Genomic DNA, 27,553 nt, shown 5'->3' with positions numbered 1-27,553 from the left:
TGCGGCCTGACACTCGGGAACCTCGGGGAACCCCGAGCGCGCAGCTGCCTTTTACTGGAAGGCTCGGGAGGAACCTGGAGTTCTTTCTGGGCAAGTCCTGGACTCAGCCCAGCATCAATCTGCAGCCCAGACCGAGTCTCGAGCCCTTGCGATGGCCGGGAGAGTGGGTCTCCGGGTCGCGGGAGGTGAGCGCGCCTTCCGCCCAGCTCGGGGCATCGAGGCGCTGGCCGGTCCTGGCCCCCAGATTCTTGAGCCGCGACCGAACGAATTTTCGCCCTATCCGATACCGGAGGCGCAAGCCTCCCTCTTTGCCCGAGTTTGGAGTTTGTTCCTGGCTCTGGGAAACCGCCTGTCACCCGCGCTCAGCAGAGCCGAAGAGTCAGGTGTGTGTGTGTGTGTGTGTGTGTGTGTGTGTGTGTGTGTGTGTGTGTGTGTGTGTGTGTGTGTGTCGTATTGGGGTGTCCTAGTGACTGCCCGCGCCTGTGATGAAAGCCCGCACAGCCGGGCTAGCCATCTTGGTTCCCTAGTCGCCCTTGATGATACTTTTCTCTTCCCGAGGAGTGTATTTAGCGCCCGGGTTGGCTGTGTCCTGTGTGAGGTGGGTGCCCGGGCTCTGGCGAGCAGAGAGGGAAGCGGCCACACACCTGGCCGGAATCTGGCTAGGCGCCCACTTGTGGACTGATTCCTGGTGGTCGAGCTCTGAAGGACAAGACCCTCAACTCACCCGCACGTACAAGACGCGGGTGGCGGCCCTTCCCACACATCGTGCCGGCCAGTTTGTGCCACCCGGGCCCAGGGCCCGCGTGCTGGAAGCGCTCAGGCATCAGTGGCCCAGGTCACCCTGCTCATTCGCCGTGCATTCCCTGTCCTAGGGCACGGCGCTCCACTTTGGGACTTCATCCATTCAGCCCATGTCCAGGAAATAGGGGTTCATTTGGGGACTATTGAGTTTTACGACCTGGCTGGTTCTGGAGCTTTCAACACCCCCACCCTATCGACGCAAAATTGGGAGCTGCCGCCTCCCCACCCCGCTTTTCTTCACCACTTCGCTCTTGGAGTGGTAATTTCTCTCTCGCTGCCCTCTACCCCCGTCTGCCCAGAACGAATCTTCGATTCTGCGCTGCGCAGTCTACGCAGCCCGGGCAGGATCCGTTACAGTTTTGCACGGGGGAAGCCCTGCCGGCTTCAGTTTGGGCGAGATGTGGCCCCTGCGGGAAGGACGTGTGTCGACAAGTTTGCGCAGGCAGGAGGTTGGTTACTAGATAAGTCAGGGCAGGTTTCCCCTCTCTGGGAATCTGGTTGCAGGTCTGGGAATTCGTGAATACATTTGCAAAGTCGTGTTTGCACACGTACTTGTAAGAATGAGCGTACACCTAAGTGTGTGCTGTTTGGATGTTTTCCTGGAGAAAGATTGCAACTGCGCCAGGGGTCCAAGGCCCAAAGTATTTGAAACCTGCTGATTTAGTTGTCCCTATTCCCAAACCCCGCAGCGCCCAGGTCGCGGCTCCATTGAGGGGACCATGCATGATGACATCTGGTCACAGCCTCTGGGCCACGGACCTGCCCTCCGGTGACCACAGGCACCTTCCAGGCCGGCTTTCACCATCTGCCCCGCCCCGCCATCCCGCACCTTCCTCAAGGCTCTGCCGCTGCCCTCGCTCAAGAGTCTGAACCCTAAAAATCCCCCCATCCCCCGCCTCCCCAACTCTGGGGTGAGAATGTCTTTGGCTCCTCGAAAACCCGCGCGTCGGAGGCCCAGGCCACACGGCGCCCCATTCCCGCTCAGCCCCTCCCCCGTCTAGGTCTCCCCTCTTTCACTTCTCGGGAAACCGGCGCCTGGGAGGAAGGCGGGGAGTCCCCGGGGCTGAGTGCGTGTCTCTTTAAGAAGCCCCGGGGGGCGCCTCGAAAGCCGCCCGGGGCTGAGGGGGAGGGCGCGGGCGGGGGCGGCTGGCGCCAGGCGGCCGAGGCTCCACAACAAAGCTCCGGCCCCTGTCACTTCGCATCGGCCGGGCCCCGCAGACGCGCGGGGGACGCGCGCCGCCTCCCCTCCCTCCCCGGGGCCCCCGGGGTCTGGACGTCGGGCGGGCGCGGGCTGCGGTCCTCCCGCGCACAACGGCGCCCGGTGCGCCCCGCGCCTCCCCGGACTCGGAAACGGGGCCGGGTGGAGCGGCGGGCCGGAGCCGGGCTGGCCCCGCGTCCTTTAGCCCCGTAACCTCGAGCGGGGTTAAGGGCGGGCCACTGCGGGACCTGCCCAAGCAGCCTGGCTCGGCCACTATCTTCCCTCTCCTCCCCAAGTTGTTTTTGCGCGCCCGCGTGGACGGGACTGGACGGCCGGGGAGGGGAGGCCAGTCGAGGGGTGGAGGGGGATCAATGTGCGTCCGTCCGGTTTCGGGGCGCTGGCACTTGAGAGACCCCTCAAGTGTGCGCAGGGATGGGAGCTGCGCTCGGGCCAGCTAGGTGACGCGCTTGGCCCTGGGTGTGAGCAGCAGTGGAGGGCATCCCCCCCCCCCCATCCCCAGACGCGTCGGTCGGTCTGTCCCCGTCTGGCCGAACTGGGGCGGGGAAGTGGGGGCGACTCAGATGCACCCCGTTCAACGCAGCCCGCGCCTCCCGGAGCCCTGGCGCCAGCCTTCCCGAAGGAGCGGCCGGGCCGGCTCCCCGCGGTCCGGGGTCTGCTTGAGGTGGGGGCCGCGGCCTCGATGACCCTGGCCCGCAGCGCCCGGCCTGTCCCGACCACTTAGCCAAATTGCGGCTGACAGGCGCGCGGTCTCTGGAGTCGCCGCCCGCCCGTCGCCTCCCTCCCGACCCAATTACCCCGCGCGGGGTCGGCCAACTGGCCGGGCTGGGGCGGGGGGCCGCGGGGAGAGCGCGAGGCGCGACCTCTTCCCCGCCGCCGCCTAGGGGGGTCCGGCCTCGCGCCCGGGCGGGCGGGCGGCGGGGCCCCGATTTCCGGGCGGGGAGCCTCGGCCTGTGTGGCCTAGTCCCTGCTCATCAGGGGGATGCGGCGGCCCTGGACGGACCTGACCCTCGAGGGTCGTCGCTCTGCAACCGAGGGCGAGGTCACATGGCCGGCCACCGAGTCCCCGGCGGACTTTGGATGACTTCCCCCAGAGTTTGGGGGATCCCGTTCCCCCCTGGGAGAGAATTCCAGACTATTAGCAGCTCTGAGGTCCAGGTCCGCGCGGGTGGTGTCTCTTCCCTTGCCAACCTGGGGGTCGGCCGGGTCGGAGGGAGGTGCAGCCCGGCTCTGCGTGTGCGTGTAGGGCAGGGTTGTGCGGGCGGAGCTGGGCCCCTGACACGCAGCCCTTTGGGGAGAACCTGGCTAGGGCGCAGGAGAGACCCCCTAGGACCAGCCCACCTGCGAGTGAGGGGCGGGCCTGGCCGGCTGGCTCTTGATTCGCTTTCAGAAACGCTGGCACCGCCAGGATTTCTTCCCTGGAGCTGCTTGGGGGTCAGCGAGCCGCAATTGGGGATCCTGCAGCGCCGCCCCCCTCCACTGAAAGAACTGCGAGTCAGGTCCTGTCAGATCAATCCCCAGTTCCAGCCTCGAGCCACCCTATTGCCCTTGTGACTGATAGGAAGCTTCTACCCTGCATCACCTTTGCTGTTCCTCCAGCAAGATGTATGTCCCCAATCCCCCCACCGTTCCGGAGAGACGCTGAGGTGCAGCGATGGACCAAGGAGATGCAGCAGTGGGGGCATCAGATCAGAGCTGGGATGGGGCCCAGAACCTTAAAAGAAATCAAGGCTAAACTCACTTCTCACAAGGTGGAGATGTTGGCTACCCAGCTTGCACTCTCCCCTCTTCTCTTTACACTTTACTCTTTATTGGTTACAAATGGGTAAAAAAGGGGAAACAGTAAAAATAGAAACTGAAAAAAAAAATATACAGTCTTATAGCAGAGTCAATCCTGCCACTTCAGGGCTGGTCTTGCTTGGATCCTCAGCCCCAGGAGTTTCCAGCTCTGCAGGAGGGAACAGGCCTGCCTGGCAGCCTGGAGAGGCCTTGGTGAGATTAGAGCCTTGGATAGTTTGGGAGACCAGAACAGAGGTTGGGCCCTAGGAGATGACCCTTGAGGGCAGGTGAAACCACAGTGTGCAGACAGGTGTCGATTGATTAGTGTGGGCAAATAGAATAGTCTTTCCTTGGGTGCAGACTTCTCATGTGCTAAATAGGGGATGGGGCTACAGACCATTTTGTGATCTGTGACAGGAAAATTGCCCCTTAAAACCATCTTTAAGGGCTGGAGAGATAGCACTGAGGTAGGGCGTTTGCCTTGCATGCAGCCGATCCAGGATGGACCTGGTGTGGTTTGATTCCTGGCATCCCATATGGTCCCCTCTTGTCAGGAGCAATTTCTGAGTGTAGAGCCAGGAGTAACCCGAGCATCGGGTGTTGACCCCCCCCCTCCCACAAATCCACCTCTAAGCCCCTGCCAAGTGAGGTTCTGACCGTTTACTTCCAGGGAACTGCTGTGTGCACAAGAATGTGGGTGTATGTGTGTGTGACATCCTTTTGGGGTCAATGGCACCTTTTCTCAGGACAATCCTGGAGTCTTGAGTGGCTACCCTAGCTCCTACCTCAATTTCTGCATAAATCACAGAATATATCTGTTCTTCCATCACAGTGAGAGAAAAAGACCACAGTAATCTGTATGGAGTGTGTTTGTGGGTGGGGGTGGGCAGTGCTTTGGTGAATCAGAGAGGTCATTTGGCCTGGTCAAGGTCGTTTAGTCAGGCCACAATTAGTTGCTGTTCTGATGTAAGAGAGGTCTCCTAGAACTCCGGGTGAGATGCAGAGTGCTGTGGGCTTTATCTACAAAGGACAGGAGGCTGATGCACTCAGGTCAGTGGGCAGTAAGGTCTCCCATTCTGGAACCCAGTTCTCACTTCTAGCTGATTACAACCTGTGGCAGAATCTCTAACCACCCCCAATTAGCTGGGGGCCAGGCCTAAGGCTTCTCTGATAACCCCAAGCTACAGTGGCAGCCGCCATGGGGCCAGCTTATCTGGCCTCTCTTATCCTTCCCTTCCCCCACATACTCAGAGTTGCTCTGGCTGTGAGCAGATGAATAACCAGATTGTCCTGCAAGCTCAGCCAGCAAGTCCAGCCGGACACCCACCACTTTCCCTGACTGGAGGAGGCTAGGGTTGTTTTGCACCCTTGGAGGGGAAGGCCTGAGCCCGGAAGAACAACAGTCTCTTAAGCTGCCAGCCCACTTGCTTCCTGCCTAGTTGAAGATTTCCTGCTCTCCATCTTTGACTCGTCCACCAGCATTATGGGCAGCCTGTGCAGGCCTCCTCCTTCTGGACTGGCTTCAACCAAAACACTATTCTGGCTGGTGCTGGCACTATGCTAGGCACACCAATGTCTCCAATCCAGTGTATGAAAAAGTGCTGCTGGCAGCCCCCACTGGCTGGGCCTTGGCCTCTTTAGGCCCAGCTCCCAGCATGCCTTTCTCTGCCACGTGATTTCTCAGCCTGTAGATTTCCCAGGCTATGCAGGGCTACTGCTAAGCCGATGGATCCTAGTAGGATTCAGGATCCTCTTCTCCCAGCCTGTCCAGCTGAGTGGGTGGAAGGAACTAAAGCTAAAATCTTTTCTCAGGCGGCAAGGAAGACTGAACATTAGTGAAGGGGAGGGGAAAGGACTGCTTTGTTTGTGAATTCAGCTCTTGAACCGTTCCATTAAATTTTACCCTCAAACACATCTGCCTGTGTGAAATTTCATTCTGTTCTTGTATGTCTCCCTGGAAGTGGAACTAGGATACGTTCTTCCTGTTCAACACCCCCCTTTTTTGCTTCCCCTAATTATGTATCCTTCCTTTAGGACCTTCTTTTGCTTTAGGTCCTGAGGTGCCATAGAAGAGGAAACAAAAATGGTAGTGAGAGGTTCAAGATTCTACTAGATTACACCCACGTTCACTGACTTTTCTTCCACCTTCAGAGTTGAAAAACAAGAGGCCATTACAATGTTCATAACACACAACAGAAGGCTGAACAGCCTTATATTTCCACCAAGCAAAGGCCAAGGACATGTGTGTCATGACCAGAGAAAAATCTGAGCCCATAGTGCCTCTAGAACTCCCGGGTTCTGCTAACAGGCAAGGAGGCCACAGTAAGACTTCAGGGTCCACTCAGACTAAGCATTCCTTCACTTCTTATCCTCTCCAGGACTACCCCCTTGGTGGTACATAGGAGGGCCTGGGAAAGGGACACATGATTCTGTACTTGGGAGAGGACCCTGACCCCAGTCAGGCAGGGATGGACACCAATTGCAGCGTGATTTATTGGACAAGACGTGCAATTTTTGACAGAGCCTCAGTTACCACATTTTTTTTTTTTTGTCACTGAACAGTACAGGACCAGGGCAAAAGGGCTTCCAGAGAGAAAGACAGATCCTTTCCATGAGCTGAGGGGAAAGGAAGGTGGGTTTTTTCCTTCCTCCATCCCTAATACTCCGAGCCTCAGCTTACCCCATGCCAGAGGGAGGCTGGCCAAGGGAAGCCGGTCATTGTGCACAGCCAGGAGGGATAGGCTGGGGGTGTCCACTGAGGGTCAAAATGCTTGGCCTGGCCAGCTGCCCTCTCCACACTCCCCCCATTTCCCCGTAGGACCCCAGTGGGTATGGTTAGAAAATACAAAAGCGGATCCAAATGCAGAACATTATGTGCAAACAAGGAAGGGGGCAGAGCTTCTGCAGTCTCTCTGGGCCACAGCTCCTGATGACAGGTGGGGAGAGGTCAGAGGATGGTGAGGAGCTTTGAAGAAGTGTCTCTTCTCAGTCCAGTAGGGCAGGTGTCGGCTGGCATGAAGCTTGGGGAAGGTGGTGGGTAAAAGAGGAGCAGAGACTGAATGCTGGGGTGCTCCCCACTCCCTGCAGCAGTGGAGCAGCCGGCCAGGCCGAAGCAGGTCGCTGGTCCCTATGGGAAGCCAGTCGGGAAGAGGCTGAGGGGCTGACTCTCGTTGGTGGGCAGTGGGGAGCGATAGCCGTCGAAGTTTCTGGGGATGCTGCCACTGGTGGAGCCTGAGCTGTTACTCAGAGTCTCGATGCTTCCCTCGCGCTGCAGCTCTGCAAAACAGAGGAGAGGGCAGAGCTGGTCAGAGAGAGGACTCCTGGGGACACTAGGGTTAAGCCGCCTGCCTCTAGGCGCCAATCTGGGTCCACTTCTGCAGGGAGAGTTCTTGCTGTCCCCTCCCGCACCAGGGCCAGGCCAGGCAGTAGCTGGAGTCACAGGGAGGCTCAGCAGGCAGGCTAGGTTCTGCTTCATCAATTTGGTGCAGGACGATCATGGTTGAGCGTCACAGGCCAGCCAGGATCTCACGCTGACCCCACTCTCTGCATGTCGCCCCCAACCCTGAGGCTGCCCGGGAGCAGCAGCCACAGAATAGGGTGAGGCCTGCCGGCACCCCTTCAGAGGTTCAGGCAGGCACTTGGGACCACGTGTAGGGGATTCATGCAGCACTAGTCAGATGTGAGGCCTCAGCAGATTGGGGGCAGTGGACACCGGGCATGATGCTGGCTTCTCCTTGCCCAGAGAGACTTGGACTGCAACAATGAGCCCAATCCTGGGAAAAGTGAAGAAGTTTCCGGATGTGGGCAGAACACAAAGGCGCTCTGCTTCCTTCGGCACCCTCAAGTCTTTCCCGGTTTTGGGAAGACAGAGCATGTGCCCAGACAGAGTGAGAGAGGACAGGAAAGTGAAAAAGAAACCTTGGCTCTTTCCATAGATCTTCAGACTCCAAGAAAGGTCCTTGGAGCCCCCTCTCTCCTCACAAGCAAGCCTACGAGGTGGTGGGAGATTCCAGGCCCGCATGCATGGCCGTCCTGGCACTAGGGGGCGCTGACAGCAGGAGAGAGAGACGCACTGGCAGAAGCAAGAAAAAGCAGGGGCTTCCTCATGGTCTGGACACGAGGTCCATGGAAGAAAGCCCCAGATGAAGGAGCAGGAAAGGACACTGGTCTACGAGAGGCTAGCATTGTCCAGAGGCAGGGACAGGCCCCCAAATGGTCTTGATGCAAAGTACTGACATACCCACACTGCCAAAGAAGCTGAGGAAACCAGAGCCCAGGACCAAGCGCACCATTCCGCCCCTTGCCCCTTGCCCCTTGGTGCAGCCCCCTCAGCCGAAATACCCCCCTACCCAAATTCTGACCCCCACCTCATGTGACAGTGCAGAAACATTTACCAAAGGAATATTACGGATGAGATAGTTGCTCTGGGAGGCCAGGTATAGCCTGGGATACCTATTCTTCACCAATGGGGCCAGGGGTGGGAGTGGGTAGAAATGCCCCCTGCTCACCAGCCTCTTGCCTCTTCCCTGCTCCAAGTTACCACCGTCAGGACCCCATGAGGCCTGTTTCCTACCTGGAGAATTTCCAGAGTTCTCTCTTGGGCTCCCAACCTACCCTTTCTGCAACTCACCCCTATATGAAAGCTGAGGAAGGGGGTTCTATGGACAGCACAACCCCATCTTAATTTCCCTTTGCTTAAAAACCTCTGTCTTCTCTGCATGGCATGGGGTGTGAAGGTGGAGGGTGGGTGTGGAGGAGGGAGAAAGCCCAACCTCAGCCTGTGAACCAGCATCTTGGGATCTACCTACCTACCTACCCTCAGTGCCTCCCCTGTGGCTGTCTTTAAGGATCCTGTAGGCTGTCAGAGGCCTCTGCTTTCCTGCAACTTCTCCAATGGCCAAGCCCTCACTCACTCATTCCTCTGGCCCCATCTTTTCAAGTGTCTTCTACTGGGTCAGCCAGGGCCCAGGATGCTGGCTTCTGCCCCAGGTCCCAGTAAGCAACATCTGCTCGTAGGCATGACCCCTACCAGATGGAAAGCCTGGGGGGCTGGTTTAGTACCTTGTCTCTGTACCCCTAAGAGTCAGTCCCCAAAGGAACATGTCAGGAATGAATGAATGATTGCGTGAAGAAGTAAGCAAGTGAGAGATGTGAGGAGAGGGACTCATCACACAAACAAGCCAGGGGCTGGCAGGACCTTCTGTGACCCCCATCTTGCTCCTTCCTGAGAACAATGTGTGTGTGTGTGTGTGAGGGGTGCACACATGTTCCCCCCTTCTACTCATCCCGGCTGCCCAGCCCTGGAGCAAGCAGCAAACGGAAAGGTGCGGCCTTACCTTCCTCCATCCCGAGCACACGCTTTGTTACTGTTGGGTTGCTCACGGGCGCTGGGTTGTTGGCATTGTTTTTTTTTTTCCTTTTTTTTTCCCTTTTGAAAAGAAAAGCATTGAGGAATCTTTTTTTGCGGGGGGGAAAGATATGGACAATGATCGAGAAGTACACTGATCTCGGCAAGCAGGTGGAGAGGAGGAGTTGTGGGGGCGTCACACTGGGAGGCAGAGTCTTGTGGTCAGGGGGAGAGGGACATGCATGTGTCAGGCGTGGGGAACCCAACAGACCTAGGGGACCTGAAGGCCAAACTCTTGTGATGGAGCTGAGACCCTCCTCAGTGTGGGGGTGAAGGAGAGGAGCTACACACAGAGAAGGAGCAGCCTGGGAAGGGAGGCGGAGGAGCGGTGGGACTTCTGGCCCATGCAGTGCCAGAGAGCGCCCCATGCAGAGGGAGGAGAGACAGCCACAGAGTTTCCCAGGACACCTACACCTTGGGGCTCAGAAGCCCTGCTTCTGGCAACCTTCCTCCCTTTTTTCCCAAGAGGCCCAGACCTGCACAGCTCTCTAGCAGCCATTGGGTTTGTGGAGAAAGGCTTCTGGAAACTTGTCAAGGCAGCAGGCTGGAGATGGAGGTTCTGTGGGGTGAGGGCCAGAAAAAACCCTCTACCCAGTGTCTCCCCACCCTGCCCCAGAGAATCAAGAAATATCTAGATGGTGGAGAAATCTCTAAAGGAGATTTGTTTTCGGCTTTATTCCCTAAGCTGAGTAGGGAACAAAAATGGCCCTAAGAGGGTCCAGAAAGATAGCACAGTGGTAGGGCATTTGTCCAACCCAGGACAAACGGTGGTTCGAATTCCAGCATCCTAAATGATCCCCCGCCTGCCAGGAGTGATTTCTGAGTGCAGAGCCAGGAGTAACCCCTGAGCACCTCAGGGTGTGACTCAAAAACAAACAAATGAAAAATGGCACTAAGAGAGATGGCTGGACTCAGACTTAAGGCACACCTGCAGTCTTCAGTCATTCTGTACCCCACTCTGCAGACAGACCAAACCAAGGAGAGGATGGAGACGATGACCTGGGCATGCTGGCCTGAAATGGCTGTGTGGGCAATACTGACCCCAGCCACGTCCACTCCTTTCCTCTGGCTCTTAGGGTTCGTATCCCCCTATCCCCTTCGCTGCTGCTTGCACTACAACTAAGTTAGACCAGTCCCAGGGGCAAGAGGAGCGACTTGAGCTAAGCTGTCTGTGAGGGAAGAGCCTTGGTATTTACAAAAGAAGAAAGTTCCCCTTTCACAGAGCCCACTCCACATGGAGCCTAGCAGAATGCAAAGGAGACAGAGAGAGTTGGCCTGGTCACTAGGGAGTTGCAAGGAGTTCACACAGGGAGCATGGTTACCCACAAATGTCATTCCTCATGTGGGTTAGGCTGTGTGGAAGCAGGGAGCCACCAGACATTGCCCTCATCCCATGACAGGATACTACGTTGTGCCCCCTTTGCTTGGGGGGTTGGGGTAGGAAAGGCAAAAATGAAGGTCAAAAGGGTGAGACATAGCCCTGTGGGGATGGGGAGTCAGGACATGAAGACTCCATTGTGGTTGTTTCCTTTGGGGTGCTGGTCCCCACTTCACCCTGAATGCCTTCTTGGGGGTCTTCCTCTTGCAGGGTGCTGACTTTTCCTCCTTAGAGGAGCCTCAACAAGGCAGGGCCTTCTGGAGAAAGGGATACAAAGACCCAGCATACATGAAGTACACCTTTCCCCATGAAAGGCCATGGCATGCGAGTTGGAACCCCAGCGGGTTCTACTTGACCCGACTTCTCCAGGGCCTCCTCTAGGCTGGTGGACAGTAGGGCAGCTTGTGGTGAGGAGCTGGGGAATGGAGAGTCTCTCTCTAACTCAGACATCCTGGGAAGCCTGGTGAGGGTGTGAGTGTGTGCTGGGACCCCGGCAGCCCCAGGCCTCTTCCTATGGCTCTGCTGGGCAGCTGCAGGCAGCTCAGCCGTGTGGCTCTAGCCCCGCCATGCTGCTCATTATAGGGATTAGCAGAGCACGTTTATGGGCTCCCGCTGCAGCCCCACGGCTCTGTCCCTGGCTCGCCACCCACACAGCCCGGCAGGAGCAGGATTAAACCTCGGGCTGGAGTCTTTCCACCCACTTACACCATGATAGCCACCTCCCTGTCACCAAGGAGGAGGGGACAGGTTGGCCAGCCTGAAAAAGGCTCTGCACCCACTGAGGCCTTGGGCAGACTCCTTGTACTCTCTGTGCCTCAGTTTCCTGCACATGAAATGATGCTTGTTTTATAGCAAAGCTGGAAGAGTAAAAGGAAACTGCATGCACAGTGTGCCGAGTTTCCAGTTGCAAATGCTGGAAAAGCTGAGATCCTGGGGATGGGGGATGTTCCGGAGACCCCCTGGAATCCCATCCCCATTCTCTGCCCTGGCTGCCATCTCTTGTCTCCAGGTCCCCCCACCCTCCATGGCTGGCTCGCTCTCAACGGAAGCTTGGGAAGGATTCTTGCTTTTTAATCAAGAAATGGACCACATAAGAAGATGGCAGATATGTGTTCACAGCCTTTCATTTCCCTCCTCTCCTTTCTGTAAATACCCTCTTCCAAGGTGGAAAATAAATTTCCAACTCTGCTGACATGCATTGATTTTTTTTCCTTTCTACGTCTACCACCCTTTACTCCCTGTTGTTCATCCCAACTGAGCTGGTGGTTCAGTCCTTGCTGGGAGACCTCAGGAGAGAAGCCTCAGCATGGCCGGGTCTGCCCAGGGTCAGCTCGGGAGGTTCCCACACAGCCTGAATTTCTACTTCCTGTGGCTGAGAGGAACTTTAGATGTGAGTGAGGGGTGTGTGTGTGTGTGTGTGTGTGTGTGCAGATCTCCTGTGTGTGTGTGTGTGTGTGCAGATCCTAAGAGCTATGTGTGTGTGTGTGTGTGTGTGTGCAGATCTCCTAAGAGCTGCTTTCCTAAAGAGGTGTGTGTGTGTGTGTGTGTGTGTGTGTGTGTGTGTGTGTGTGTGTGCGCGCGCGCGCGCGCAGATCTCCTAAGAGCTGCTTTCCTAAAGGTAACAGATGAGGGGGAATAGGGAACCCCAGACCTGTTGTGAATTGAGCAGAGACAGAGTTAGCTGAAGCAATCATCTCTGTCACCAAGGCGTTGTCCCCCAGAGCCTGGGCCCACCATGCAAACTCTATTTTTGTAAGAGGTAAGTCTGTGTGAGTTTGCAATGGCAAACTCCTAGTGCTGGAGTTTGGACAGAAAGGGCCCAGATGTCAACTAGGATGTGATTCTGGTGATTCTGTTCTGATCACCTGCCTTACAGGGGGCCCAAAAAGTATCTCTCTCCTCTCCAAAGTTTGTCTCAGTGGGTTGTCCAATGAGGCAGAAATGGAGCTGGGTGAGCGACCTTCTGGCAGCCAGGCAGGTAGGAGATGGCGCCAATCTTAGCCTGGGGCACTTCTCCAGAGGTAAAAAGTGCAGCAGAGAGAGAAGATGGCTAGTGAGGAGAGCTGGTTCCAGGGCACACTCAGACATACCCCTTTTAGACAGGGGTCTCTTCCCCTCAGCAATGCCCCAGCCTTCATGAGTACCCAAAAGTGGGTCCTCACCCAATAACATGGAGGTCTCAGGGGATAGATTGGAGCTGAGGGTACTGGAAAGCCTTTCTTCGCACACTGGGATTTTTGTTGCTTTTCCTGGGAGAAAAGGAAATGGGGAGGCTTGTGAAACTGGGAGGCTGAGGATGAAAGGGTTTGCCCTAATCCAGAATATGGGGACCCTTGGCCTGGGCTGCATAGGAGCAATGAGAAGCAGATTGACCTATAGCCTGGCATTTTGGGGCTTACACAGCTCTAGATATGCCCTAGACACCACAGACTTGTGCCAACAACCAGAGTGGGCAGCCACTCTTCTGTCCTGGCTGACAGTTCAACCCAAATGGCTCACTCCCACAAAGGTGCTCTCTCTCCTCTTCTCAGTTCTGCTACCTGCCCCTGCCTGGGAACAGAAGCCTGAAACATAGCAGAACAAGACCAACGCCACATAGCCTGTCTCCAACTTTTGCTCCAAATGCTGAGGCAATTTGCCTATGGCTCAGGAGATTTCCATTTCCCTGAGCCACTGGGCCACATAAATAGGTGCCTAAGAACCTCAGCAGAGTTTGGGGGGAAGTCAGAAATTCTTCTGGGTTCCCACAAGTGGTGTTTGGTGAAGAGACTGATGAGAAGACACACCTCACTAGCCCCCAGAAAGCCCATCACCCTTTGTTCCCCTCTCCCCATACTTTCTGTTGTTGGGTCAGAGGAAAGGGGCTCAGGCCTCAGGACCATCTATTACAATGACCATAATCACAACAGTATCCAAAGGTGGAGGCACAGGGGTGGCCCTGGTGGGTAGGATGAAGCCAGAGAATAAGATAACAGAAAATGAATGGCTGGGAAGGTGAGGAAGAGGAGATGAGAGGGGAAGGAGACTAAAGGGAAGGTCCACATCTAAAGGCCTGTCTCTTACTCCTGTCATCTGAGCTCTGTGTGTGTGTGTGTGTACACATATGTAAGTGGGGGAGAGGGGACATTTGAACTCAGTAAGATCAGCTCACACCAACCCCAGTTCCCTTCACAACATTTGGACAGCTGATGATCAGAGGTAACTGATGAGGGATAAGTTAGAGGGGTGCAAGTTAGGGGTCTGAGCCATGTCTCAGGCTCTTCCTAAAACAGCCAACAGGCAAGACCACCCCAGGCTGGAAAAGATCCAGAAAGGTACCATCCCCTCCAGTAAAGCCATGATACCATGCCCTTGGGTGTGGGTTTCTGAAGAGAAACCAGCAAGATGACCCCTCCCTGCCCTGATGTGGACCAGCTCAGCCATAGTGCCCTGACCAGCCATCCTCTCAATACTGCTCCACTATCTAATTTTACGTCCCCAAGGAGGCAGTCTGTCCAGTCAGTCCATCTTTCACCTGGGGACAGTGATAGGCAGAGGGGTGAGGATACCCAGTCCTGGCTCCCTCTGGCTGAACTCTGAGAGCAGAAATGCCCTGTGAATGGCCAGGAAGAGGAGGATGACTACTAGGGTGAGGGTGGGAGATAAGGGGAGCTGATAATATGCTTGCAATGTGCTGAATGACCTGGGCAAGTCACTTCACTTCTCATCTGCTTCATCCCACCAGACAGGAGCTGATGAGCTGCTTTGTGGCCCTCTTTAGCTGGAAGGATCTGAAAAGAGGTGGTGGTGGGGCTCCAGGAGACCAAATATGCTCAGATCACACATGCGGAGATCTACATTAGCGCAGAGGCATCCTGATCAGGCTGTGTTCTTCTGGTGTCTTCTCTTGGCTGAGACCCCTGCTGGGGTTCATCATCTCAGTTCATCATCAGAACTATCTAGATAGTTCCAGGGGGCCTGAAACAAAGCCTTGGCAGGAGCTGTCTCCATTTGGGTGCACAGCAACATGTGCCTGATGGCTAGGATGCAGCTGGTGCTACAGCAGGAACTTCTCCATGCAAGCAGCTGGCACACTCCTGAGGTGCCAGTGCAATGCTTGAAAATCCCCACAGAGCACAACAGGCAGGTACTTCCCAAGCTCCCTCTGGGTTCACAAGACAGCGAAAAGCCTTCGGGCCACAAGAAAGCTGCTCCTGGGAAGTTGCTGGCTGACAGGCTTCGCCACATCTGGTTCTTGTTCAAATGTGCATACGTAATTAAATTCTCTACCATGCACGGAGGAGTTTGGAAAGACTATAGCTTCCTCCCTTTTCAGCAAGGTTAAGAAATCAGTCTCTGGGGCCGGAGAGATAGTACAAAGGTTAGGGTGCTGGCCTAGCATGCAGCTGCAGCATGACCGTGATTTGAATCCAGTCAATACAGATGGTGTCTATTCCCTTCTCCCACTCCCACCCCCCCAAAATAACCATGGTCACTGGGGTATGTATGTTCGTGTTTCAGAGAAATAGTACAGGGGTTAAGATGCAGACTATGCGTGGCCAAGCCTGGTTCAATCTCTAGCTCTGTGTGTCCCTTTGAGTATCTGGAGCCCCTTGAATGTCTCCAGAAATCACAGCCTCTTATTTCTCTGGCTTGCCCACTGTCCTCTGTACACCTGTTCAGTTGGATTCTGTATAGGCTTTGGCCTGTGTTAGGAGTGATAGACAGGCAGGCCCCAGTTTGGCCTATGTGTTGCCCATTATCTTGCCCCTGAGGTGCAGTGAGACCAGTGGGTGCACTGTGGCTGGGTGGGACAGTCCTGGGGATTGTCCAGGGGGGCTTGCCTCAGTTGTACCCTAGTGTTGTTGTCCTTCCTCTGCCTTGATCTAGAATGGTCTTGCAATATCCTGCCCAGGAGATCCCCACCTTAAAAATTCCACACAGTAGGCAGCATTTTCAAGTTCAGATCTGGATGGTTCTGGCCTGTCTCTAGTCCTATGTGGAAAATGGAGCTTCTCAGGGTAGGGGGTGGGGGTGAAGGGTCTGGCCCCCACCTTGAGGGATAAGGGAAGAACTACTCCTGGCTTCTGGCCTGCTGGAGCACTTGCTGGGTTCCAGGTGCAGGGTCTGAGGAGGCTAGAGGGAGACGTCCTACTCAAGAGAAGTGCCTCAGTGCCAGGTGTGGACCCCTGTGATTTCACTTCAGGATGTTCCAGAATATAATCAGAGTCCCAGTTCCATGGAAGTCTCATCCAGTAGATAACTTTCAGCTTGTAGCTCCTTGTTTTCTAGAAGGAACTGACTTTCCCGTGATGGTTCTGCTGCCGCTCCCTCAAAGGCGATTTTTCCCATCTCTGTGGCACCAGCTTCATGAGAGTTCTTAATAAGATCCTTTTCTTTATACATGAAACTGTCCTTCTAGCCAATATCTTACAGTGGATATGGATGTGACTCAAGGACTGATGAGGGCCAGGGAAGGAGAAACCAGGAAGGACATATGCAGAGAAGGTTCTAGATTAAACAGAGCAGTGTGGACATCCTGTTAGGACTCTTGGCCTGCTCCTGTGCTCTTGAGTCCTTATCCTGCTCACCACTATCGCAATCAGAGGACTAGCACCAAGTTCTGGGCCTAGGGTGCTAAAGAATGCTCATTCCAGAGAGAGACAGGTGAATGCACCCACAGACCCACCAACCCCAGCACTGCTGACCTGGCTCTACAAGGGAATAGGTACTTTGCTTCCAAATGACCAATCGAAAGAGTAGCAGGGTGCTTTCTTTGCACATGCCCCACCTAGGTTTCGTCCCCAGCACCACATTCGGTCCCCTGAGCCCCACAGGGGCTTGAGTGCAAAGCCATGAGTAAACTTTGAACGATCCTGAGTGTGGTGCAAATCAAAAATCCCTCAAACTAAATGGCCACCTGAAGTGTCACCATGGGGTTTCCCGAGCTTCTTGGTAGTAGAGTGTGGCATGGCTCTGGGTGTAGTACCTCTCTACCTGGGAGTAAGATTCAGGGAGACAAAAGCAGGTCAGGGTGCAACTGTCCTAAGCCAAGCCTTGCAAAAAGAAAAGTGGTGTGTGAGAGAGAGGAGACAGGAGAGAGGAGACAGGAGAGAAGAGGAGAGAGGAGAGAGGATAGAAGAGAGAATATATATATATATATATATATATATATATATATATATATAGAGAGAGAGAGAGAGAGAGAGAGAGAGAGAGAGAGAGAGAGAGAGAGAGAGAGAGGCAGGCCTCTGATGCCTGTCAGGATTCCTGCTGGGCATGCACCATTTTCCCCACCCCCTACTCCCCCACATCCCTACAGGAGCCAGGAGTGAATCCCCAGTCTCCACTCTGATGGCACAGGCACAGTCGCCTGTCCAGATGAAGAGGCCGGGCTGGCCTTTGTACTGGGCTCAGACAGGCTACTGGTGCCGAGGCTCTATTCATTATTCAATTCAGCCAGCTCCGGCGCGTCTCTCCATTTGCTCCTCCAGGAGGAATAACAAATCTAGAAATGCAATTCCACTTTGGTGTATTAAGATATTGATTTGCCTGTCGAGTGGAAGTGCATTTGTTCTGTCAGCCCTCCTGTGGGAAGGGAAGGGTTAACCAAATGTTTATCACAAGGCTGGCTTCAGAGTTGAAAGTAATGTGATCAGTAATGAATTTTGTGTTACATTAGGTTGTATAAATGGACAGACAAGCGCAGACAACAAGTGGCCAGGAGTCGGGGCTAATCTAATGATGTAAAAATAGAGACAGCACCAATTATGCCAGGGGCCAGCTTCAGGCTCCTGCAGGGACTGCAAATGAATAGGTACAAATCAAATTACTCACTAATAGACGCACTACAAGAGGGGCAGTCAATGGTAAATGCATTAAAGCCTAGTGACCTCTCTGCTCTGCACAGCAGAATCCGAAAATTTGACTTCCATCTTGGCTGTTGGGGGCAGGGAGTGCCGGCCTCAAAGAAACTCTTGTGAGGTGAAGAGCACCAGTTTGGCCCCATCCCGAACCCATCCTTGGCCAGACCTCCCTCCTGTCTGCATTGACTCCTGATCCTTGCTCCACTGTTCCCTGTAGGCAGAGCATCAGGCAGGGGTCGGGGAAACGCAGCCTCCTACAAGGCAGAGAGCAGTGGGACTGAGCCTGGCACGGCGACAGCGACCGGAGGTTACATACCCACACACTTCACAGCCATGTGTCTCTCAGGGGTGATGGTTTTAACGGCTACGTCAAGGGCTGTGTCTGTATTGAAAATAAAATAGTTCTTTAAAGAGGATCACAACAGGGACCATGAAGAGCAAACACCGAGATGGGACTGGGCCACTGTCCTCAGTAACCCGGATTAGGAGGGGGTGTCTTTCTTTTGCTGTCTTCCATTTCTCCAGTTCTGCCTGTCTGCCACCCACGCACAGGAGCGTGCAAGGTGGTGGGGTAAAGCCAGCCTCCTGGGAGCTCCTGAGTGTGTCCGCCCTCCTCTTTGGGGCAATGGGATGAGAGACCAGGCCTAGAGTCCAAAGCTGCTTGACTGTATTGGCTGGAGATTCTGAGAAGGATCACGGATACATGCTCATGTGTAGCTCTCAGTGGTTTAGGGATAGAGAAAGCACGACACCAAAGGCTCTCCAAGTCTTTCCAAAGACCCGCATGTACCTGGATGGGGTGGGGCCCTGACATGCTTGCCTTCCTCCTTTTCCCCAGACCTCAGGTCAGTACCCACCACCCATATCGACGTGGAGAGGGCTCTTGGGTCTGGAGCTGATGGGAAAAGGCCAGTGAAAGGAATAGAGGAGCCTGGAAGGAAAAGGACCTAAACAAAGAAAGTAAGGGGATGTGGGTCCTCCCCAAAGTCAATGAAGCACACAGAAGGGTGCAAGAGATTTACTGAATGAAACATATATGGTCTGTGAAGGCTGGGTCCAGGGGAGTCAGCCAGCAGGTTAAACAGAATTTCATGCTGTGGGTCTGCAGGTCCTGGGGGGTGAGGGATGACAGGGAAAGGGAGGAGGGTGTGGAAAAGGCAGGAAGCAAGACCCTGTCATCGGAGCAAGGCCAGTTAATTCTGAGACTGGAGCCCAAGAGGCCTTCTTCTGATAAACCCAGCACACTTGTCTGGCCTGGTAGTCTTAATTCAGAGCTCTCTTGTGTTTGGAACAGAGGCTCTGGATCTCTAAGGGGCTGGAGGGTCATTTCCGACACCTATATCCTGTGTGTGTGTGCATCTTCCTCAGTTATGGTGGCAAAACCTTGAGGTGGTCTACAACCCTCAGACTATGTTTTGAGAAGATCGGGGGTAGGGGGCAGATCTGGCCAGGGCAGAAGGGGAAAAAAGGCATTTAACCACCCATGACTGAGCTCAACTGTATTCTGAGCTCACACCTCACAGAAAAGTCAATGGTTAAAGGTGAATTCTCTGGCACAGGAGGACAAAGAGAGAAATCCTCCCTCTTGTTAACCATTTACCTATGTGAATATCTCAGAGCAGGGCCTGATCTGGGGGCTCCAGCAGCATTTCCCCCACCCTTTGGCCCCATACTGATGTTTTCTGCAGAAATGGAGGCTCCTCTGGGGGAGTAAGAGTTGGAATGAGGTGGTCTTGACATGGTCTCCTTGTGGACAGCATCAGTATACTTTTGCTTCAAGAATTCAAAATAGGTATTAGCTCATGAGACAGGTTTAGCAGGGGAGTTTCTGAGTCCTGGGTCTGGGAGCTTAAAAGGCCAAAGTATGGGTTGAATAAGAAAAGGAGCATGCAGGAAGATGGGAGAGGAGGAGAGTGAGAGAAACTCTTATTTGCCTGGAGTCACATCTGAGAACAGGTGAGTAAGTAACAAGTGTATAGAAACATAACATTTCCCCTGTTGCTCTTTAGCTTTCTTTCTCCTCTCAGGAGCCACCCAAACTTTCTCAGTCATTCAACAAACATTAACTGAGGCCAGCTTGGCTCTTCTCCCAGGCTAGATGGTGGCAGGAAGAAGGCTGGAGGTTAGAGGCAGCAAAGATGAATCAGATGTGGTTTATGAAGCACTGAGGGGTTCAGATGTGTGGTGTGGCCTGCAGGTCCAACTAGTATTGGACTAACAGGTAGGCAAGGCAGCGATGTGTGCATCTGTGATCCTGTATCCAGGAGGCAATTGTATGAAAATTTGGAGGACATACATAGGGGGGGTCAGCTATATAGCCACAAAAGGTGTCACGGGGTTTGGGATAGGGTGTCAGCTTGGTCTGAAAGGTAGCAATGGGGTGAATGAATCATAGCAAAGTCAGGAGAGGGGCTGTTCTGGGGACAGATGGGTCGCCGGGACAGGTCAGAGAGTTTACAGGAAGATGGTGGCAGAGGAATAAAATTGGGAACCCTGGTGGGCCAGGAGGTGAGATTTGGTTGGGTTCCTCCATGTTTTGATAGAAATTAAGCCCAGAGCCTCAAAATCTCTGAGTCCTGTGTTCTGCCACTAAGCTGGGGACCCTCTCTTCTTTTGGATGTGGGTGGGCAGTGATGACAAGGCCCTTCTCTGTCCATCTGACCAGGTGAATATGCCAAGAACTCAAGGCCTGGACATGCCCCAAACAGCTCACTCCAACCTCAGCCTTCTAAGTTTCAATTTCTCCTACTCTGGTGAGGAGCAGAGGACAAGACATGGGAGAACTGTTTGGGAAATGGGAAGTAACTCTCATTTTTTTTGAGGAGTGGATGAGGGGATATGGACCCCAAGTCTCCCATATCCCCCAGAACTAGAATGGTGGCACAGGTCCAGAGGCCCCACTGCTAACACTCATGGGGTCCCTCTCCCATGGGTTTCAAGAGGAAGGAGGACAGGAAGCCCCAATCCTGATGATGTCTTCTAAATACTGTATCAAGGAGGAACCCCACTGTTCCTTAGGGTAACAATTGTGGGCTGGACACTGGAAGTTGCTTAGCTCTGATCTCTCATCTGGAGGAGTCAGCCACTGGGGACAGGTTAGCTGATTGTACTGAGACACGGGCAATACCCAGCATGTCTCCAAGTGCCCCCAGTCTCCCGTCTCCCTGGCAGCAGCCATCGCCCCTGTGCCTCTGGGACTTTCTTCCTGCCACTCTGAGCAGACCCTTGTTCTCAATTACTAGGGTGCTGGCGACTTGCCTTTGCATCCTAGAAAGCACACAGTCTGTAGGTCAGGGAGAATTAAGACCTTTGCTGTGTCTAGTTAAGTAAGGGGACCCCAGAAGGCAGCAGAGGAAAGGGGATGAGACCCTCAGTTCAGCCTAGCTGTCTCCTCCAGGGCTTTCATCTTTGTGAGAGAAGAAGCCACATAGCCTGCCATGGAGGGAAGCATGGCCACCCTGAAGAGGCGTCTGAGAGAACACATAGCGCTTTGTGGAGAAGACTGCCAGCTCTTGCTGTGGGGAAGTTGAAAAAAAGAACTAGCCAGCTTGTTGAATGACAACAGTGGCCCAGGGTCTTATGGAGTAGAGGGGCAGTCTGGGGAGCAGCAGACTGTCGCGAATGTGACCCACAGAGCCTCTGGCAAGACCGCCAGACCCAAGCTAGAAGCTGAGGGAAGTGGCATGTCCATATTATTACTCAGCACTGCCCCTCGGAGAAGGGGCAATGGGGCACAGGAAGTTGGAGAGAATGAAGACTTTGGGTGGGGAGGAAGAAAGAGGAAAGATTATGTCTTGTGGTGGCCACCACAAGTGGTAGGGGGGAGGGAAGAGTCTTCCTCTAGAAGGGCAAGAGACTGTGTCCCTTTTTATGCTTTTGGGAGCACATCACTCTGACACAAGCAGAGGCTGTAGGAGGGTGAGAGAAGACTTTAAGGAAGGATCAAAGCTGTTTAGTTGTAGTGAATGAGGGGTCACATGACCCGTGGGACCCCGATCCACAATGGCCCCATGCATGATGCCTCTATAGCCTATGAGAACCCTGATTTACTTAGGAAAGGCAAAGGGCAGCAGTCTAAGAATTCATGAAAGCAGCCTTCATTCAGAACGGGGAACCCCAGGATGGCACAGGGTCATTTCATGGACACTTCCCTTCACAGCCTCCTGGGGGGACACTGTTCACTTGCTTGCTTGCAGAGAATCAGGACCCTTGAGACATTTACCCTGGGCATGAAGCTGGAAAATTCTCCTCTCTGAGCTGTGTATGCTTTAAGTTCACAGGATGGGCAAAGTTCTAGTAGCTGCCACATCTTTTGAATTGTCTGTGAAGTTCAATAGAATCAGCTAGTTTTCACAGTGAATGCTGATAATTCAGAGATCTCCCTTGAAAAGGGAATTAGGTGTGGGAAAGATAAGGGAATCCTGTCATTGCCTCAATGCCTTATGTATTGTCACCTGGTGACATCCATCTCCCACGAGATGAGAGGACACTGATAGGGAACAGGACATCTTAACATAAAAATGTTTCCAGAACCTCAGCAGTGGGGCAAGTGGGAGACCCAAGGTCCATTGGAGGAGCTAATCCTAGTGGCCCACATGGGGCCAACCCCAGAAACAACAGATACACTTTTGAAAAATTAATTTCTACTATCCTGAAATGAAAGATGTTGTTTGGGGCCTGGAGTTTGCCTTGTACTGACCCAAGTTCAATCCTTATCCGCACATAGAATTCCCCTGAACCCCACCAAGAGTGATCCCTGAGTGAAGAACCAAGAGTAAGCTCTAAGGGCAACCAGGTGCTCCCTCCCCCTCAAAATAACACACCCCAAATAAACAAAAAGATGCTGCTCATGCATATGTGTGCGCACACAGTCTTCTGTAAAACACACATCAACGGTTATATGTTAATCAATTTATAAAACCTCCCTGCAGTCATTTGGAAATTGTCTGAATGTTCAAGACATGCTTTTCATGTTAAGAAGGGAAATTGGCAAAAACTTCAGTAAACAAAAGCTTCTGCAGGGTCAGAAAAATGGCTCAATGGGCTAGATTTGATCCCCTGCAGCACACTATCCCAAGAGCACCACCGTGTGTGACCCCTGAGCACAGAGCTGGAAGCACCCACAGGTGTGGCCCCCAGACCATACCAGCCCACAAAAAGTTTCTGACAGAGATCTTGAGAAGAACTCGAATTCAAAAGAATCTTAAAGCCTTTCCTGCTATGTACCTAAGACACATATCACACAATTCAGAAGGTGGACCAAGATAAGCGAAGGCACTGGATTTTGAACTGTAGAGTTCATCAATGACTTAAGAAATAATCTTATTAGGTGACACCTGCATCTTTTTTAAAAATGAAAGTGAGTCCACGAGTATTTTTTGCCTATAATATTTTGCTGTGAAAATTTTGTTGGTTTTGGGCAAGGAAGTGAATGAATGTCTTTAAGATGGTACAAAGGAGGCAAAGATCAGGCCTATGTGGGATCTAAAAAAAAAAAAAAAGAAGCTGTTTCCAGATTAAACTGAGGGTTAGGAAGTGATGGGGAGAGAAAGGAGGCCTCTAGTTCACCACTGGGGCTAGGAATGCTCAAAGGGCTGCCAGGGGTTGCAGACAGGGAAAGCGATGCCTTTTTTCCACCAGGAGACTGGTTCGGTGTGTGCTCAGCATTCTTTGGCTGCAAAAGGCAGCTGCCTCCGTGTCAAAGATTGGCTTCAGCAGCAGATCAGGACCTAGGGGTTCAGCCTGATGCTTTTGTTGCTGGGTGTGGGTGAAAGCAAAATAAATAAATAAATAAATAAATAAATGAATAAATAAATAAATAATGGAAAAGCTGAGTATGAGTGAACAACTTAAAAGTTAATGAGAAATTGGATTTCCTGGCTATCCAAGAATAATTTTTTATTCAAGAATTTTTATCCAAGAATAATTTTTTGTATTAGGTTCTTCAATCTTTACCTAGACACATACACATACATACACACAATGGGAATACAGCAACTTTTGTGTATCTAAGAAATTCTCTTTTTCTGGAAAAGGCAATATTGAGAAGAATGTCTGCTAAGCAGGAATTAGTGGTGTTCTTCTGAGGGGGGCAGCATGGGGGACAGCATTCCAGGCAGGAGGAGAGGTATGTGCAGGCCTGGCCTGCAGACGCAGCACATGTGCCTTAGGACCCTCCGGGGAGTTCATCTTGGCTGGCGCCTGCCTGGGGCAGTGAGTGAGGAGACTGAAGGGAGGGCAGTGGCTGGTCAGGGAGGGCTGTGGACACAGTGAGACAGGCTGAGCCGGAAAGCACTGGGCTTGGCAGGGAAGAACTCAGTGATGGACATGTGGAAAAGGGGGTAGGTGATAGGTTAAATAGATTTTGGGGGGAGAAAAAGCCAAGTTGCAGATGATTTGGAAATTGTCTATGTATATGTGGATAGTGACTTGAAGTTACAGAAGGAATTGAGGGAGAAGAGGATCAAAATCTGGCTTTTAGAAGCAGATTTACAGCTGAATGAGAAGGAAATCCCAGGAAAGGAACTGAGAAGTAGCCTGAAGCAAAAGAAAGCCAAGGAGCTGGTGGTGAGATAGGAGCCCCAAGCAGGGCCTGCCCAGAAGGCTGACCACAGTACTGGGGTCAGTCACAAGGTAAATGGGGCAGGATCTGGGGTTGGGCAGGCTGGCAGCAGGGATGGACCACTCCACCACGGAGACAGGAGGTAAAGTTGGTTCTAACCTTTAGGATCTGGTGCTGGACAATGAGAGATTCCTTGAGCAATTATACTTTTCTCTCTGAGATATTGTTCTAAGAGATTGGAGAATGGGAAAATCTACAGTGATATCACTAAAGAAGGGAAGAGGGGCCAGAGAGGTAGTACAATGAGAAAGGAACTTGCCTTGCACTTGGCCAACAAAGGTTCAATCCCTGGCATTCCACATAGTTTTCCTGAGCATAGACAGGAGTGATTCCTGGATGCAGAACCAGGAATAACCCCTGAGCATTGCTGAGTGTAGTTCCACAACTACCCCCCTCCCAAGAAACAAACAAAAAAACAAGCCAAAGAAAAGAAGAAACTGGTTTCAAGATGATGAAGTTAGCACATGCACCACACTAAATCCATAACAGAATAAACCACCGAGATAGAAGAATTCAAAAGCACCGAAAAGAAAATACCAACTAGCAAGGACCAGAGATATGGACAATCTCTAAGGGTAGGCAAACAGGTCAGAAGCCAGAGCAAGATGAAAGAGCTGCCAGCATTCTGGTTAAGGGCAGAAGTCACTGGTTCAGCCCCCTGTGCCTGAGATCATATTCCATGCATACCACCGCACTGGTACCCACTCCTGTAGCAGGACAGGAGTGCAAAGTGATCCCAAGAGAAAGGGGCACCTGGGAAAAGCAGAAGACTATTGAGGAGCACTGGAGAGGCGAAAGCAGAGATCTGCAGGGGTGTCAAGCTGAACCCTGGGTTTCTTCTTTAATAGAGCACGGCTGACCTTAGGGTGGAGTCCTCTGAATGAGGACCCAGGCAGGACACATGAGCAAGAAGGCAATGCAGCCAGTTATGCAACTTGAAGTCACCCACATGTTCTATGATACTTCTGGCCTATAGCCATTATGGAGCACAGCCAATACCTGCTTCACAGGTTGGTTATGGTTTAAAACACGGCTCCTGGGGCCAGAGAGATAAGGCTAGGAGCTAAGGTTGGCCTTTCATACAGAAGGCTCAGTTCAAACCCATGCATTGTATAGTTTCCTGAGCACTGCCAAGAGTGACCCTGAGCACTGCCAGGTATGGCCACCAAACCCACCTTCCCCTCTCAGAAAAAGGCCAAAAGAACAAACTAACCTTCTTGACCAGTTTATAGAGAGAAAGCCGCAGTTGTGGAGGGTTAAGATGGGTGCAGACATTAGCTGCCAATGGACACAAGGAACTTTGGGGGATGCTAGTAATACTCTGAGATTAGATGCTATTGACGGTTCCAGAGCTCCATTAATTCACAAAAAATAGGTGAATTTTACAGCATGTAAATGAAATCACAACAAATCTGTTAAATTAAATAATAATTAAAAAAAAACTCTTCAAACTGCAATGTTCCCAGAAGAAGCTTGTGAAAATGCAAATGCTGATCTAGAAGGGCTGAGAACCTGCATTACTCATCAATTCTGGATGGTGTCAATGGTGCTGCTGACTGGCAGATTGTTTTTACAGCTTCCCAATGCCAGGTACCTTCCAGGGAATTCTGCAGGCAGGCCAGCAATCAGGGGATAGGCATGGAGAACAGGAAGGCTGGCTTTCTGATGAGTTTCTTTGGCAGGGCTTGAGAATGGGTTTTGTTCATTTAGCATGTGGGAATGGCCAGAAGGCTCAGCTGGCCAGCAAGCATGGAATGATCTGATCCTCTAAAGCACCTTGAAAGTTCTAACAAAGCAAACTTGTAATATTGCCTGCCTTGGATGTCCTTAGGAGCCCCTCATGAAGAAGGGGTGTGAGAAGAGAACATAATGGACATTCTGTGATGGGCAGAGAGGGGAACTTGCTGGCATATCCCTTCTACATCATACTATGTAGCTCGGGATAGCCCCAGGCATCAAGCTGACTTGGTCCTGGCTCCATGGATCCGAGATGGACCACCAGATGGACATTCCGCCTTAAGTTGAAAAATGGGGACATTTTGCCACAAGATCTGCTTGATGCATTGACTCAATTCAAAACAACCACATAAAATATACACTGAATATGGCCAAAGATAATGGAATGAAACCCTCTGAGTACAAATTTAGGAAGGAAAATGAACACTCTTGGCTTAAAAATATGCCTCTTCAACTTTTTCTTTTCTTATGCCATTTTCATTTCCCCAGGTCTATCCATCCCTCTTCATCTGATTGTCTCTCTTTATCTCATGAACGTGCTGCCATCAGCAAAGACATATCTGGATCCCAACACTGTACAGCAGGTGACTCACGGGCAGCTCTGATCAGGTTCTATAGTTCCCATCAGGTTGAGGTCCCCATATCTGACTGATCAGCACTTTCAAATGTGCTGACCCTGAAAAGGGGAGCTGGCCCAGAAGAGTTCCGTATCCCAAAAGGGAGGTTCATAGAAACTGAGCTGAACGCTGGCCAGGGGAAAAGCTAGAGCCTCTCTCATGAGATTCTGAAAGGGCAAAGTATTCCTCCTGTCACAGTTCCCAAAGGAACATGGGGTAATAGTGCCAGGATGTAGCAAAGACAGGTGTGAGGACAGTGCAGGATGAACTGGCATGTGTGTGGGTCATGTGTACAAATCTGTGTATGGTAGGCACAAGGGAGAGGTTGGGCTTGCTGCACTTCTATTGCATATCAATTCTTCCTGAGGGGGTCAGGAAGAGAGCTGGTTCTCAGAGATGGCCTAAGAAGGCATTTTCTTCTTTCTAGTCCAAAGCCTTTTCTCTCTGCTAGGGAGGCAACTATGCAATGCCTGTCCTCTGTGAATTAGGGGACAAGACATGACTGCAGTGGAGGAGGGGCTGCTGGAGACAGGAAAAGGCCATCTGTGATGGCCATCTCCTTATGCCAGATCTAGAGGCTGTGCAGGGAAGAGAGACTGGCATAATATCAGGCCCTCATAGGTTGCCCTAGATACTCTGATTTGAACTCTGAAGGGCCTAATTCTTGCCCCTGGCTTTAAGCGTTAAAGTGTTTCCTTCTGGGGAGCCTCTTTTCAGGCATGCACAGTGGAACAGGGGAATGAGACAAAGTTCCCAGTCAAGAGTAGTCCAGAGCACATTCAGCAAGTTAGAGCTGAAGGCTTACAATCAGGATCCTCATTCAAGATCAAGTGGCCCTGGCTCTAAGAAAGCAGGGAGGTCACTGTTGGCCTGGCAGGCACAGAGCAGGGCCAGGGCAGCCATAAAGAGCACAAAGCTCTAGAGGGGAGAGGATCTGTATTGTGACTCTGAAGTTGTAAGGGGAGCTCACTCCTGCCTGCTGGTAGTTCTCTAAATGTGACAAGGCTAGAACTGCTTGGCTCACATAGAGGTCAGAGTACAAGGTCAAAAAGTCTCAGAGGCAGTAACTGTGTAGGGGTCTCAAGTAACCTGTTTCATGCTTATTTTCTCCCAGGCTGGTAGGACCCCCTAAGCCTTGATAATTTGATGTG

At 52.5% G+C, this 27,553-nt stretch overlaps 1 protein-coding gene across 1 annotated transcript in view; it reads right to left on the bottom strand.

Moving 5' to 3' along the window:
- Positions 1–6,265: 6,265 nt before the first annotated feature.
- Positions 6,266–27,553, bottom strand: part of BCAS3 (BCAS3 microtubule associated cell migration factor) — a 662,199-nt gene continuing 640,911 nt past the window's right edge. Inside the window, exons 27-28 of the mRNA XM_049764542.1 lie at positions 17,743–17,808; positions 6,266–7,072 (exon numbers count right to left, since the gene is read on the bottom strand). Of these exons, the coding sequence (XP_049620499.1) occupies positions 6,924–7,072; positions 17,743–17,808 (215 nt within the window). The 3' untranslated portion in view covers positions 6,266–6,923. The remainder of the gene's footprint in view (positions 7,073–17,742; positions 17,809–27,553) is intronic.

Source organism: Suncus etruscus, chromosome 1 (genome assembly GCF_024139225.1).
Source record: "Suncus etruscus isolate mSunEtr1 chromosome 1, mSunEtr1.pri.cur, whole genome shotgun sequence".
Classification (NCBI taxonomy): Eukaryota; Metazoa; Chordata; class Mammalia; order Eulipotyphla; family Soricidae; genus Suncus; species Suncus etruscus.
The sequence above is the reverse complement of the archived record's forward strand: the minus strand, read 5'-3'. Positions and strand labels throughout refer to the sequence as shown.